We start from the raw sequence: 14,948 nt of genomic DNA, 5'->3' as shown, positions 1-14,948 counted from the left end.
CTGACAGCCCTTGCAACTACCTTGTGAGCAGTGAGGCATTTAGCAGCTAAAGAGCAAGATATTTCTCCCAGGGGCTGGTCGAGGAAAAGAAAAGAGCTTAAAGGAGAGTGAATATTGAACTTACATTTATGCAGTGGCCAGTAACACAACCACAAATGAATGCTAATGTTGGTTTGTGTCGGCTAAATGTGGATATGGAGGTTAAAAGTCTGCAATAACCTTCACCATCCCCAACAGCTTTAGAGGAGGATAATGTGCCATTGTTGTGATTATATTTTGTCAGAAATCTTTACAGGGCTTACTTACTTTAGAGAAATAAAATGTAGTTCGATTGATGAAGAGTGACGTTCGGGTTTGTGTGGCAGGATCAATGCATCACCTCTGTTTTAAATGTCTCTTTAGTTCTTTCATACTTATTTGTCCTTGTCACTCTGCTCCCAGATCCTTCACTTGGCATTATCAAGCAGCCAGAGAGTCTGTTTTGGCCATGATAGCTGTCACTAGTGATTCTCTCCTACATGTCCTCAGCATCTCAAAGACAGCTCTTGTTTAAAAGTCAATTAAAATTGTAGACAACGCAAAGTTGTAAACTGAGTTTTGAGCCCAGGTCCTGCCTGCATTACTTAGATGGCGTGGTGAAGAAATGGTGCAACTAGAAGGGAGGAAAAGAAAAGAGAAAATCAATAGTCCACTCTGCCTCCAACATCTTAATGCCACTCTCAGTGGAGAGGGATGTGTGGAAGTGATGGAGTCTCTGTCAGTCACTAGACATCAGAGGAGTTTTTAATTGAGGCCCCACTGGGGCTGGGGGGGACATGGGGGATGTTGGGAGAGAGAGAGAGAGAGAGCTAGAGTTATATGAGGTGGACAGACCTGTTTTGTGGTGATATAGTTGTCCACTTTCATCTCCATCTCAGACTAGGGCAGAGCAGCATGACCTGAACTTATATTAGTGTTTTCATAAACACGGGTAAGACCATGACACATACAGTAGTGATGGGCATTAATAAGGGCTAGGGATGGATATCACAAACCAGTGTGTTCCAATGACAAATCCGATACAGTCATTTTAGACCATTTATGAACTATGAAGCTGTAAACAACAGCTGAGTCATTTCAAACACATAATTCTCCTGCTGTGTAACAAATATTGTTGTCCCTATTCCCGTCCCTAGAATTATTTGATTATTTGTTGATCAGGTAATTTGACTATTCATTATTATGTTAAAATGTTACAAAACCTAATAAAGTTTTAATCAATTTCTACTCCAATAACTGCCTCATATAGTGCCTGTGTTTTTAAATGATGGCAGCAGCAAGCATTTAGTTGGTGGACTGCATGCACGTTTGCAGAAGTGATACCATTTGAGAGGGTTCTTGAATGCATCTTAAGCTCATCACATTGTGAACACTGCATCACTAGCTCTCATGCAGGGGAGTCGAGAATATTTGAATATTCGATGAATAACCATGTTGAATGTTTGAATAGCATTTTTTCTTGAAATGCAATGATATTGAATAATATACAGTATGGTGCATAGCATACGGTATTTTTCCTCAGATCATTTCAGTAGAATGTGATTCTAACAATTACGGTTATTGTTAGAATCACATTCTACTGAACATCAGGTAATTGAATTACCTGATGTTAAAAGTTAAGATCTATTAAGAGTTTACAGCATTTGCGGAGCTTCATAACTGATGGTGCAGCACAGCTGACACTGTATGTGTATGTCTGTGTTGTTTGTTTCACTTGCACACAACAGCTGCAGTACAAGTTCATTTTGCTCTGGGTGAAATCTTCCATGAATCTTTTCATGTACCATGAAACCCGTGTTTTTACCTGGCATTCTACAGCTAACTTGTCTCATCACAAGGACAGGCACTCTGCAGCTATGTCGACATCGTGCTTTTTCTTTTTTACTCCAGTGGAAGTGCTGCATGTGTCACAGCTGGAGCACATTCTCAAACATCCCTCATACTCGCTGACATGTTTCCTCATGCTTTGCTTCTGTCTCTGCTGAGCTGTCTAACTCAATTTCTTCACCCGCCCTTTTCCCGGCATGCAAATGTGTGTTTATTTTAGTGTGAAAGAGCGTATTTGCTCACTGGTTAACATGCAGTAAGTGAATACTTGCAGTGCACTTGGACGTGACATGTACCAGAACAAATGGGGTGGCCAAATCCACATCAGGGCACGTATCTCCACCATTGAAGTTTATTCCGGTTATACTGCCCACCTCCATCTGTCTTGCTAACCTGACAGCCATACATTTGGCTCTGAGCTATGTATTCAGTTAATTAGCCAGTCTACTGGGTATGGGATTACCTTCAGTTTTAAAGATGAGAAAATTCACTCTTACCTTGCCCTTGGCATATATGAGTAAGATTTAAAATCGTCCTTATAAATGTGCTGTGACTTAGCTTTGCCCTTCCTCCCTCCTCCCACTCAAGCCTCCCTCTCAGATATCATTGTAGGAATTGTTGTATGTACTGGGGTGACACACAATAACATTCCTGACAGTCACTGAGATTACCCTGTCTTACCCATCTATTACATTATAAGACACTGTTGTGGTGTTAGCCAACAAGAGATGTTCTCTGCATTATCAAAGCATCTAAAAGTCACATCTCTATAGTTATTCAAACATAAAGGTGTCATCAATGTAGTTTTAAATGTATTATACATTAATAAAAAATCTCTATATATAAGATAAGCACCCTCATAAATGGGTACATCATATATAAAGATGGCCAATGTGTTTCCTTCGACAAAACTAATACAGGTGCTTCCATCTTGCACCGGTGACCTAATTTGGAGTTTGCACAGTTATGCGGCTGGGCGATATGGCCAAACACCTTATCACCATAAAAAAAGTTCCATATGAGATATTGATAATTATTACAATTAATTATTGAGTTGAGGTGTTAAATGTCTTAATAGACATAATCTATAAACACTTTATTAAACACAGAAACAACTTTGAGTCAAAACATTCATATCAACTGTGTGTGTGTGTGTGTGTGTGTGTGTGTGTGTGTGTGTGTGTGTGTGTGTGTGTGTGTGTGTGTGTGTGTGTGTGTGCATAAACATAATATTGATATTATGCCAAACCCGTGTTATATTGATATATTGATCAATTGTGAGTCTCTTTCTATAGCATCAAAAACCAAACTTACCAAAAACACAACCCCTTTGAAAATATATCACTGTGGTGAGGATGACATAAAATGACAGAAACCACCTGTGAATTTTTTTTTCTTAGCTGTGTAGTTTGACTTTGACCGTTCAAAGACTCACTCCATCATCCACCTTACTCTCCCATGTACCCTTAACCACATCTCCCACCACCACTGCCGCCAGATGGCTTTTATGGTTCTGCTGAGAGAAAAAAAAAAAAAAGCAGTGTTGTTAGAACCTTTATTCCTATAAATGCGGAGCCATTACTCTGTTTTAATGTGCACTTCTGCATCATACATTCACATTTGCTGCAATCCTACGGTGTCAAGGGGAGGGTAAAAATGTCAGACAAATTGTTTAGGTAAATGGGTGCTAGGTCATCTTAGAAAGAGGCATGTTGCCTCTCAGCATGCAAAAAAGACATTGAGGTATCATCTTGCTGAAGAGCAATTTATTGGAATGCAAAAAGGGGGGAGGAGGCTGAGACAAAACACGCTGACAGGACAAAAACCTGTCGCCATCCATCTCAGTTTGCCAGGTTTTTCCTCTGCAAGTGAGCTTCTTGTCCTCTCCCAGAGAACAGAGGTGTTCCTGGAAATCATACAAGAACAGCTGGCATTGCTACACAGTCACACACTTTCATACTGGGGCTGAATGAAAGACGGTTTTAGGGCTTTGATGGACACCTTTTAGGTTGATAATAAAGGCCAGTAATTGAAACAGAGGCTGAAATAAATTCAAAGTCATTCGTTGAATGTGATGCTAATATTCATGCTCATGTTTTCCATTCTGGTTAATCTGTGTCCTCTGACACCAAGGCCATCTTCTTTCCATTAGCACTGTTGTTATTGTTTCTGCCAATCTCCTTCCTATGAGAGTACCAGTGCTATACAGAAACTGAATAAAGAAGTTTAAATCACCACTGTCGGCAGTCCAGTTTGCGCCCGCTGAGGTAGTATGCATCAATCACCTCACCAGTGTTGGGTGAATGTGATTTAAGTGTGAGCCCCTGTTTTGTCTCGCTGAGTTTTATATCTCATTCACTTTACTGTTTCTACCCTGCCTTACTGTACTGTGTGAATGAATGTCTTTATCTCTGCCATGTGACTCATTGTTAGGGGGATATATAAGCCTATTTCCAATCCTGGCCATGGCTTTGTCTCTGTGATCTCTCAGGGCTGTGTAGGCCCCAAAGCAAGGCCAGGACCTGATACTGCTCAACCCCAGGGCTAGCCTCTAGTCCACCCCTTTGTGATCAACACTCCTCCTCTACATGCAGGTCCCCCTTCTCTTCTTTTTTCACATCCAAGCAGGATAAGCCCAGGTTGGTTATCCTGACAATGAAAGAAAAGCCTAATTGACTCTCTGCTTTTCTTCCTCATCCCTCCAGCTTGTCTACAATGAGCCTTGAGGCTCTTTTTAGCCTGAAGCCATCCCTCTGTCAAAGGACATTATTCTCCTTTGGTCACATCTTAAGAGGCTAGGTTTCTTCTAGGCAGGTAAAACTGGGGTGACAGTTGGAGGAAAAACAGCTTTGATCCCCCCCGCCTTCACATTGCAGAAGCAAGATGACAGGCAAGGGAGTCTTAGGGGCACTTTATTCCACCAAATGTGCGGGACAGAAAACACTCGGGCTTGTAAAAATGCCTGCAAATCTTGGCTCACACATTCACCAAAGCCCAAACAATACCAGTGTTGGCCCCTTGCAAGTCCCCTATAGTTTCTCCCAGAGACTAAAGGAGCCTCATTTCTCACTGGCACTCGAGGCACCCTGAGTTAGAGGCTCTGCATGGAGGTAGTATTTTATCATACTCTTGCCTGCCCCCATTAAATATCTATTTTTACCTGAGCAGCCTGTTGTGGCCCCCTGTCAACACACCTACTGTGAAACAGCGCCTAATATAAGAAGTAACAGTAGAGGATATGCTCAAGGTGTGGTTGACCCTCATAAAAAGTAACTGAAAGTAGAGAGGTAATATTTATATAGAATATATATAAAACAGAATACACTATGAATGTACAACATCAAAGTAAATAATACAACAATTCCATTTTATAGCCTCTAAACCACCCATAGTGCTGACTTGATGCCTCACAGACACACCAACATTTGCACTATATTATAAGGTATATGCAAGGATGAGAACTGAAAGAAATACAGTGTTTTGAACATGTATGAGTTACATTTTAATCAAAAAGATAAGAATTAAATTTGCATCCTTTGCAATTTGCTAATTGCATTGATTCAAATTGCAATTTCCATCTGAAAACCATTAATTAGGTTCCATCATTACTAATTGTGTCATTGTCTGTAATATCATGTCAGGTGCACTTTCCACTTAAAGCTCTGCCTTCTGCTTTGTAGGTTTTTAAAATTAAAATGACTATAATTGTTCTTCACAACTTCAAATGTTTATTCTAATGAGTGCTACCAATTTAAGTGACTAAATAAAGTCAAAGACATGAGGATAACTTTGCCCTTTTTGGTGCAGCTCTCAAATAGTGCAGACTCTGGGTAATGTGACAGTACAGCCCAAAGCACTCCATCCTTGCCACTGCACAGAGGGAATAGGGAAAAGGGGAAAGAGACGATAGGTAAACAGAGCCATTAGAGAGAAATCTATTTCTGAAGAAAACAAAATCACATCATCAAACAAGAGAAAAAGAAAAATATGATCCTCCATCCCTTTGGGCCCTGGCGTAGCACTGATATTCGACTATGGCATTTGTCTTTATCAGTCTGCCTTAAGGGAGGGAGAGCGTGGTGGGAAGGTGTGAGAATATAAAGAGAATGAGAAAGACAATAGTAACAAAGAATGCCACATTTTCTTTACCCATCACAAAGAACAAGACACATTTGGTAGTTTTTGGCTTTATGAGTCATGAATTGTGTGTCCATGATTATTTCCTTTTCACATATATATTTTTTTGCAGTTCTCCCCGTTGCTACAAAGTGGCTCTTAGAAGTCATTCTTTAAATATAGCAGAGTGAAGGGTTCGGTGGACAGCAAACTGCAGCATCATCAGTCATGACTAGCCTGGGGAGGGATACGCAGCTTCATCAAAATGACAAGATTGACTTTCCAGATTTTATCCTCTCTCTGTGACATTCCGTTGTTTAACCTCTTTTGTAACAGAGTCTTTACAGTGTCCCGTGTTTTGAGACTGTCTTCAAATAGATGGGTTGTGATTATAGTGATTATTTCTAATGTTTCTGCCATTTGAAGCGTTGACGTTACAAATGAGGTCGCAAGGCATTCGGACAAAATTGAAGAGAGGGGCCAGAAAAAGACTAGCAAGACTTTTGCTACGCGCTCTGCGGGGCTACACATACACACAAAAGTGCTTTGAGGTTATTACCATTGTCAGCAATCTAGCATACTCACTAGGACCTTAAACATATTAGTGTTGCATTTTAGAAGGGTAATATTTGTTACTTAGCACTTTCACTTATAATAAACATTTTTTAAACCATTAAAGGATTAAATAAATGGAAACTTCTTTTCATTTAACCTGGAGCGGTTGAGATATTTTAGCTTTCACCAAAGTGGTGGAAATACTGACTGATCGATGACAGACTGACATTGCTATCATGACAGCCATGCTGCTTGTATTTTAAATGACCCCTTTCTATAAATGGTGAGGACACGTCCTTCGTCCTCCTGTCTGTGGCCCTCCATGGCTTTCTTTGGTCTCCTTTTTTTTTTGCAGAATAATCAGCTACATTTGTTTCTCAGCGTCAGATGGACTGGATTTCCATCTGAGAATTGATCACCTCCAAAACGATGTGTTTACTTGCCCTCCATCCTGGCAGGGCCATATTGTTGCCTGTCTGCCAGTTGTCATAGCTAATGCCAGGTCCTTACAGATGCTTCATCATTCTCTTTTCCCAACGCCAGTCATTTTTCAGTTTTCTTTTTTTGTTTTGTTTTTGTTTTGGGCACTCTCTGAAGGAGATCTGTTTGTGCTGAAGCCAGGCTCACAGCTATTTAGTGACTCTGCTGTGCTGTTTTCTTTCCCTCTCCCCCTGTTCAGTTTGAATACCCGAGAGAAATTTGGTTGTGTCTCTGATATCTTTTTTGTTTTGTGTGCCCTGCTGACCAGTTTTTATTTCTCTCCACCAGTTTGCCAAGAAGTAGTCACTTTGATGTACATGTAAAGAAATGAAAATGTTTGAAATGTTTAAATATAAAATATCACATGTTGATGGCTAGTTTGTTTTAAATGAATCAGCTATCATAATATAATTTTTATTTACTTTCCAGGTGATAACAATGTAAAAAAATATATATATTATTCAAAATTATAGATTTTATATGTCTGAGCAATGTTTAGCAGAAGGCAGGGGGTGGGATAGTTAGTGCCAACATCCACTTAAAGCTATGCCAAATGCTGTTTGAATGAAATGACAACACAGTCATCTGAGCCTGGTGAGCTATTTGCCATCTGGACGCAAGTGTCTTAATTGGACACTAGTAAAGCAAATTTGACTCAGTTTACATAAAGCAAAGGTTCACACTCATGTCTGTGTTTTTTTATGATGGCTCGACTATTTGTGGATGTGACAATGGTGATGATGATGACCGAGATGATGATAGTGATGGTCATCAGTATCCTCATGTTGTGCTTTGGCAGTTTGGCAGTCTGGATAATTCAGAGTTCTTCATGGTAATACACTACAACAGCGAAATTGTCAAATGGTGAAATAATGGTGATGGATACAACATTGACAGTTGGGCTCTTATTTTAGCTCTGCAGGTTTGAATAATGAGTCTCTCCCTCTTCTGTCCCCTCTCTCCCTCTGCCCTTTGCTTCAGGTCAGAACATCGCATTCCCTCCGGTGGCTCTGTGGGTTACTGTTGGCCTGGCTGTGTGTCTGCTGGTGCTGCTCATTGCCCTGGCTGCTGTCTGTCGCAGGAAGATCAAGGAGAGCTGTGAGGAGGCCAGGAGAGAAGGTAGAAGGGATAGAACAGAGGGGGATAAAATGGTAGAAATGACTGCACATTTTGCACCAGAGTACATGCTCATATTCATTAGTGATGACTTTCGAAATCTGTGTACCATGCCCAAGGTTACATATCGGCATATTTTGCCTCATTAAGGGCAACATAGAACATAGATCCGAGAGCGGTGGCAACTTAAGAAAAAAAAAGTAATGTTTTCTTTTCTTTTTCTTGAGCTTTGATGACGTATAACATAAACAGTTCAGAAGCTTACTGAATAATGGATGCTAACCTATCATGCTCCTCCTGTCCTTTCAACCCTTCCCAGGGCCTTTTATTAAAATTCAGAAAGATGCTGTTGATAGTGGGGCATGGGTCAGTAGATAAATGCTTTAATTGCGACGTGTTGCTTTGATCATGTGGGAGGTTTAACGAGAGTGAGGCAGATGGAGCAGAAAGCGGTACTGAGATGTTAACTGCTCAAGGAACTTTGAGAATCTGGAGGGAATTCTGCTTAGTGTGTATGAAGCAGAATCTCGGATGGTGATGGCGGACACATATCTGTGGCAGGGAGAACCGTCATTACTCAAGTTCAGTAATTAGCATTGTGGAATGGCTGAGGATCGCCGCAAGTGCAAAGAGAAAAAGTTTTGAAACGAGATAGATAGAGCTGGTGAGTGCAAAGCCACCAGCTCTGCTGTAATGAGATCCACTCAGAATGGAGGAGACATTTAAATAAAGGTCAGCCTGTGTCTGTATCAGGGCCCAGAGGTTTAAAAATAAATATGGAAGTGACAAAAACTCAGAGGAAAGTGTAAATAGCTCCGTGAAACATATGAAATCAAATGAAATGGAAAGGGAGAAATATAATGCAGTTCTTCCCACGGGCAAAGGGCTTGCAGCGTTGCTGGGCCCTTTTCTTAGTGGGTTTCATAAGGAGCAGCGTTTCTCCCGAGCAGCCTTAACACACCAATGGCAGGATTGATTATATGGTCATCCACTGTCCACCTTACTGAAATATGAAGTCCCATTCTGTCCCCTGCTAGCGATGTTTTCACAGTCAGTGGCGTTTTCAAAGCATGAAACCGATGACCGAGAACGCTGACATATTCACGTATTATGCAAACTCTTGCCACTCCTGAAAGAATAAGACCGCATGAATACAGATGTGGACGGGCTTAAAATAGGACAGTAATGCACATATCCAGAGCTGTGGGGAGAGCAGCAAGCCGGGAAGTGCAGCCTAATTGTAGTTGTCTTATCTTTTAATGGTGTTCCCGGGTATGGCCTGATTGAAGTGAGTCTCCCTTCACCGTGCGTTGGTCGTGAGGGTGAAAAGGTCTGTAGAAGTGGAGAAGTGAGTCAGTCGTTTCTCTTCCCTGTCATAATGTATGCAGGGCACCCAAAACATTGTAGCGGAACAGAGCAGAGCAGCTTGTGGCATTGCATCTGGAAAAAGATCAGTTTCACATAGATATATATAATATATATATATATATAATTTATTTTCTTTCATCACTCTCCTTCATCCTTCCCCACATAATGACCATGACTATGTATCTCATAAATGCATTCAGTGACCTATTCAGGGCCACATTTCCATTTCTCCAAAGCTCATTTTACATGTAGATAAGCATGTGATTTAATCAGACCCACACTTGAGATCATCTGTAGGTGACATGCGACAGATTTCCTCCTGTGTGAAGGATGAAAGTTCAAAATGAAAACGGTGTTTCTCCCAAGGGATTGTTTTCCCCCACCGTGATGTTCATGTCCACAGCTTCACCGCTGCACAGGAAACCCATGCAATAACATACATAATGTCACATAGATACATAGACATACTGTACTTCTTAATCCTAAAAACTGGGAAATATATGTGTTACAGCAGCACGGTAGCAGTTAAAAACATAAACAATTAAACATTGGCTTAAGAAATCTCCGTATTGTAATTTATTTTTAAATGAGTTTGCTTGTTTTATTCATGTCACTGGTGATTCTAAGGTGGAGAACATAAATTAAAAAAAGCTATACAGCACAAATGCTGCTGTCATTAAGACTTTGCTGTATGTCCTCATGTTCAGAAAGATTTTAAAAGGATGACTACTCTGCTTCCAGGGTGCAAGAATGGATTAATCAGGCTACTACAATATGGTTTTTATTTAGCAGTGATGAAGGTTTACAAATTGGATCCATTTGGTTTGGCTTTGAATCACGAATGGCGTCACAGCGTTTATTTATTTTGAAGTACAAAGAGGTTACTACACACACAGCAGGAGGGGAGGACGAGCAGGCACAGTAGCACTCTTCTTGCTTCAGTGAGTAGCCGTTCCTGTCCTCTGACTCTCATCATATAACATGGTTTGTCCACTTTTAGCACTTAAGCCGTAGCCCTCCTCCGTCTCACCCCCACACATTGTGGATGTAGCCAAAGGGGCATAAAATTGATACATTCTCAATGTACAGTGAAGGCTGTTCTCACTTCCTAAAATTGGCTTTTGTGAGTTTTACTCTTAAAGTTTACTTAAAAGTGTATCTTGGTGCCAGTCTGACGATTAAAATAAATCCCTCAAAATCTTAAACTGGATGACTGATTGGCTCACTAATGATAATGTGTGGGCATGAAGTGTTTTTCAGAAGTCTGATTTAAAATAACAGAATTAGCACAAAGGAGGACAAACGAACAAAGCCGGCGTATGAAGTTTCATATGCAGACTCTTTGAATCTGGAAGCTCAGCACATTCTGCTGCTGTAATTTTTTTATTTTTCGCTTCATTTCCCCTGGAGGATTTTAGTCTCTGCTGTCAAATTCAAGGAGCGTCAGGCAAATGTACAGCAATATAAACAAATGAGTTCTCGACATTTAATTGTGTTTAATCTTATGTATCTGATGCTAAATAGTGATTCTCACATCAGAGAATTGATATGAACAGCCACTTAGATGCTCTGTTCCAGAACAATTTTTAGCCTGTGTGTGTGCATGTGTGTGTCTTTGTGCCACGAGTGTATGTCTGACAGCCATCACTTGGTTGCCTCCCTCACTCTGTTGACAGTGGGTTTTCATAAAGCCAGCAGCTAAAGCCTAATATGATTACTGTCTCTGTGAATGGGCTCGATAGGAGGTTAAAGGGTGGGTTTGGCTCTTTGTATATGTATGCATGCGTGTGTGTGTGTGTGTGTCTGTGTGATGTGTGTGTGTGTGTGTGTGTGAATGATGTAGCAAGGGCACCATTGTGAACAGCTTTGTCGTCATATAGACTCGCTCATCACAGCCTGTGTCCTTTGAGCTGTGAAGGATCAGCTCACCATGGGCCTGTGATGACGTTGACGACATTGTGTGTCTGCCTTTGTACTGTAGCTCCCACTGATAATGGCTTCTCTGTCCTCTTACAGCTGAAGAGGCCAAGGAGCTGGAAGAAGAGGAGTCAAAGACAGGTCAGCCAATGAAACACCTGGTCAAGCTGCCACATTCATCAGGGACCAGCTGTATGTTTTAGCTGTGAACTGCTGTGCAGGTGTAAAATGCTGGTCAGGGAACTGCAGCAGCCAAAAAAACAACTTGAGACAAAACTTACACTGAAATATAGTGTAAATGTACTGTTTCATGAGAAACAGTACATTTTTAGACACGTGATCAGTATATCTGTCCTAAACCTGTAATAATTTTGCTTAGGAGCAGATATCAAAAGCTTTTCATCAACCTTCACAGTAACTAGGTTGTTGAAGTGCTATTTGAGTTTTGAGAAATTAAGTTTGCCTGAAGTCTGGCTTGGCCACATTGACAGAAGGATCTCAACTCCATACCTCTCATCAAGAAGTAGCAGAAAGAACAATGCCCCCCACACACACACACACACTGTTCTGTTTATAGAGCATGGATATAAAAGGACTAACTAATATATGACTAATATAATCCACTGATGAGTCTGACTACTTGAAAGAAGTCCAGGAGGCAGGATGGTAGAGACCAACAGAACATGTATCTGAATGTCAAACTTGATCACATGATTGTGAGAAAACACTGATGAATCATAAGGGGATGCCAAAAATGACCACATCACTGCAGCCCAGTGGCTTAAAACCTGTGTGTGTATGTGTGTTTAAAGCAAAGATAGAAAGGGAGACAGACGCACTAATTTAATGATGCCAAAAAGCTGTTTTACATTATACTTCCCAGCTACTGCTGTTAATGTACGATCTATCTTGCCTATTAATTTAATGGTAACACGTTCCACAAGTTCCGAGTTCCACAAATGCCATCAATAGTGCTGCCTTGTCTTGCACTCAAATTATTCTGTTTACCATGCTGATGCTTGGCTAGTTGTTTTTCCCCCTGCTCCCAGTCTGTGCATATTCTGCTAACAAGCTGCTCATTCCATACACTATACTGTATATATCTTTATATTTACTATACTGATGCAAGAGTGGTTCAATATTCTAACCTGGTGCTAGAAAGCAAATAAATATGCTCAATGGTAATGGTAATGGGAAATTACCCCATTCAGTACTTTTTTTTTATTTGCTTTGATGCAAAAAAAGTTCTGGTTTCCTGAAAGATATTTTACTTTTCAATTGAAGCCAGTGAATCACGACAACTATCTCAATGTGCTTATCTTTCTGTGATGAGAGCAATGTGATATTTTACCAAATATGGCTCTGACCTTATGAGTCCAGAATTAATTTTGCCATTAGTAAGCAGTGCAAGCTTCTTGTGCCTGCCAGTCCTGAGCAGTTCTCCCTCAAGCGTTAATGTCATTACAGTTATTCATTTGACTCCATCTTTAGTCTGATTGAATTATTTAGCCTTTCTGTGAACAGCAAAGTTAATACCATGTGATTTTAATAAGCTGAGAGGTAAAGGGGAGTCTTTGAGTGAATGGGGGGGGGCAATGACTTTTATTCTCTAATGCCTTCCTCATGAATGTTTTAGTGAGATCTGTGCAGCCAGGCATGGGGTCATCCAACCCACCACTAGCGAGACTTAATAGTGCAGCCAAAGGATTCAGGAAGAGGAAGGAGACCAGAACTGGGAGGCAGTAGTATGCCTGCAGTGACGAGACAGCGACTCACAGCCTTCCTCGCTCATTGTCCATGCACCTGTGTGATCCAGGTGGAAGCTGTGGGCAGTGAGCTTGTGAAGTCAAGCTAATGGCTCTGCCTTCAGAGATCACTCAATAAGCACTTCAGACAGGCAGCTTTGTTTAGCCATCTGGCTCCAATTGTGCTGACAAAGGCAGAGGTTCCTGCATGAGACAAAAGAGCTAAAATGAGCCCCACTTTAATAAACCCAGGATGATGGGGAGCCACGTTTGTGTGTTATCTTAATGAACTGTCCAAAGGAGAGTGTGTCTCCCCTTTCAAAGCCAGCCTGATTTAAACAATAACCAGTGATAACTAGGGACCTGGGCACATTCATTTGCAATACAGTAGTTTCACTTTGTTGCCTTTACAGCAGGGGCAAATAATATACACATACCACACAGAGAGGTAATTGCTGTTGCACTGATGCACAACCACATGCAGAGATGTGTGTCCAGCTTTTCTGACTTGATCCCTCAGATCTTCACCTACTTTAATATGTTCCGTAATCTGAGTGTGATGTGCTGTGTAAAAGGGGCGGAGGTCATGCAAGGGCATCTCCTCCTGTCAGAAGTTGGCTTTAGTTTGTGTTCCTCTCTTCCATCGTGGACTCAAATGTGTCAAGTCTTAGCAATAAGGCCCTGGAAGAGAGCGTTATTCCGTGACCCAGTTCTTTCAAAGAAAAAAAACGATTGTAGAAAAGAACAATTTGACAAACCTTTTAAAAAAGGAAGCTCCAAGCAAAAAAAAAAAAAAAATGGGTTTATTAACCCGTCTTAACTGAGGCAAGGTCCCATGATGGTGGATGGTTAGGAAATATCAGGCCCTTTAAAGCACACAGAGGTCCATCCCTTCACTTCCTTCTCAAAGTTAAGTCCTTCACTGAAAGCCATGCAGCTCCTCCCCCTGAATATCGTCTTGATTTTCACCGTAGCTTTGGCCATGTGATGGTTATTCTTCAGCAAATGACATATAGTTAACAAGTTAAAAGGTGCAGTAGGGAGGATATCAATTCCAGCATAATGTAAATAAGGTATCTGAGAGAGAATGGCACTTCGGCATGTTTGAGTCTTTGCCTTTGACTCATCTGTCATATATGAAATTGAAGTGTGTATGTCCATGCTGTTTTTCGTGGAAGTCAAAGTGTCTTCTCCTGAGTAAGTGAAGTTGAAGAAATTTGAAAGTACAGCTGGATGTTCCTCAGAATTACATAGTTTATTGCCTCCATATAATCCTTTGTACACACGGTACAGTACATACAGTATGACTAGAGAAAGAGTAGTTGTATTAAAACTGCATTGTAGGCAATCGTATGGGATGTATAATGTATAATTTCATTTTGTAAAACCTGCGGTGGTGTAATCTCCATCCTGCTTTTTGTTCCATGTTAGCCTGAAAACATGACCAAACAGAACTTGGTCTGCTGATGAAAAAAAATAAATCTTTGGTATTACCAGTCTAAAGCTTATTAAAAAAAAAGTTGCATACAGGATTGTTGTAACACAGCTGAGACCTGCAGGTTACTAATTTAGCATTCCTCATAGCTACAGTTTGAATTAAGAGGGCCCTGGAAAGCAGCTCTCGGCAGCTCTTCTTGTCATGCCCTTCCTTTTCACTGGCACCACATACTCAGCCACTCTCCCAACGGTCACACATTACTGACTAAACATATGTAAATAGAACATTCATGTTGCCTTCATTATTAGATGTGGGTCACCGGATAACTTCAAGAGCACTAATTAAAG

General features: G+C 40.8%; 1 protein-coding gene across 1 annotated transcript in view; it reads left to right on the top strand.

The window, feature by feature from the left end:
• Positions 1 to 14,948, top strand: part of LOC122772769 (CD276 antigen-like) — a 54,840-nt gene that overhangs the window by 26,906 nt on the left and 12,986 nt on the right. The window contains exons 4-5 of the mRNA XM_044031029.1: positions 7,999 to 8,136; positions 11,518 to 11,559. Coding sequence (XP_043886964.1) covers positions 7,999 to 8,136; positions 11,518 to 11,559 — 180 coding nt within the window. The remainder of the gene's footprint in view (positions 1 to 7,998; positions 8,137 to 11,517; positions 11,560 to 14,948) is intronic.

The sequence above is a fragment of the Solea senegalensis genome, linkage group LG7 (genome assembly GCF_019176455.1).
Source record: "Solea senegalensis isolate Sse05_10M linkage group LG7, IFAPA_SoseM_1, whole genome shotgun sequence".
Taxonomy (NCBI): domain Eukaryota; kingdom Metazoa; phylum Chordata; class Actinopteri; order Pleuronectiformes; family Soleidae; genus Solea; species Solea senegalensis.
This window is presented reverse-complemented; position numbering and strand designations above follow the sequence as displayed.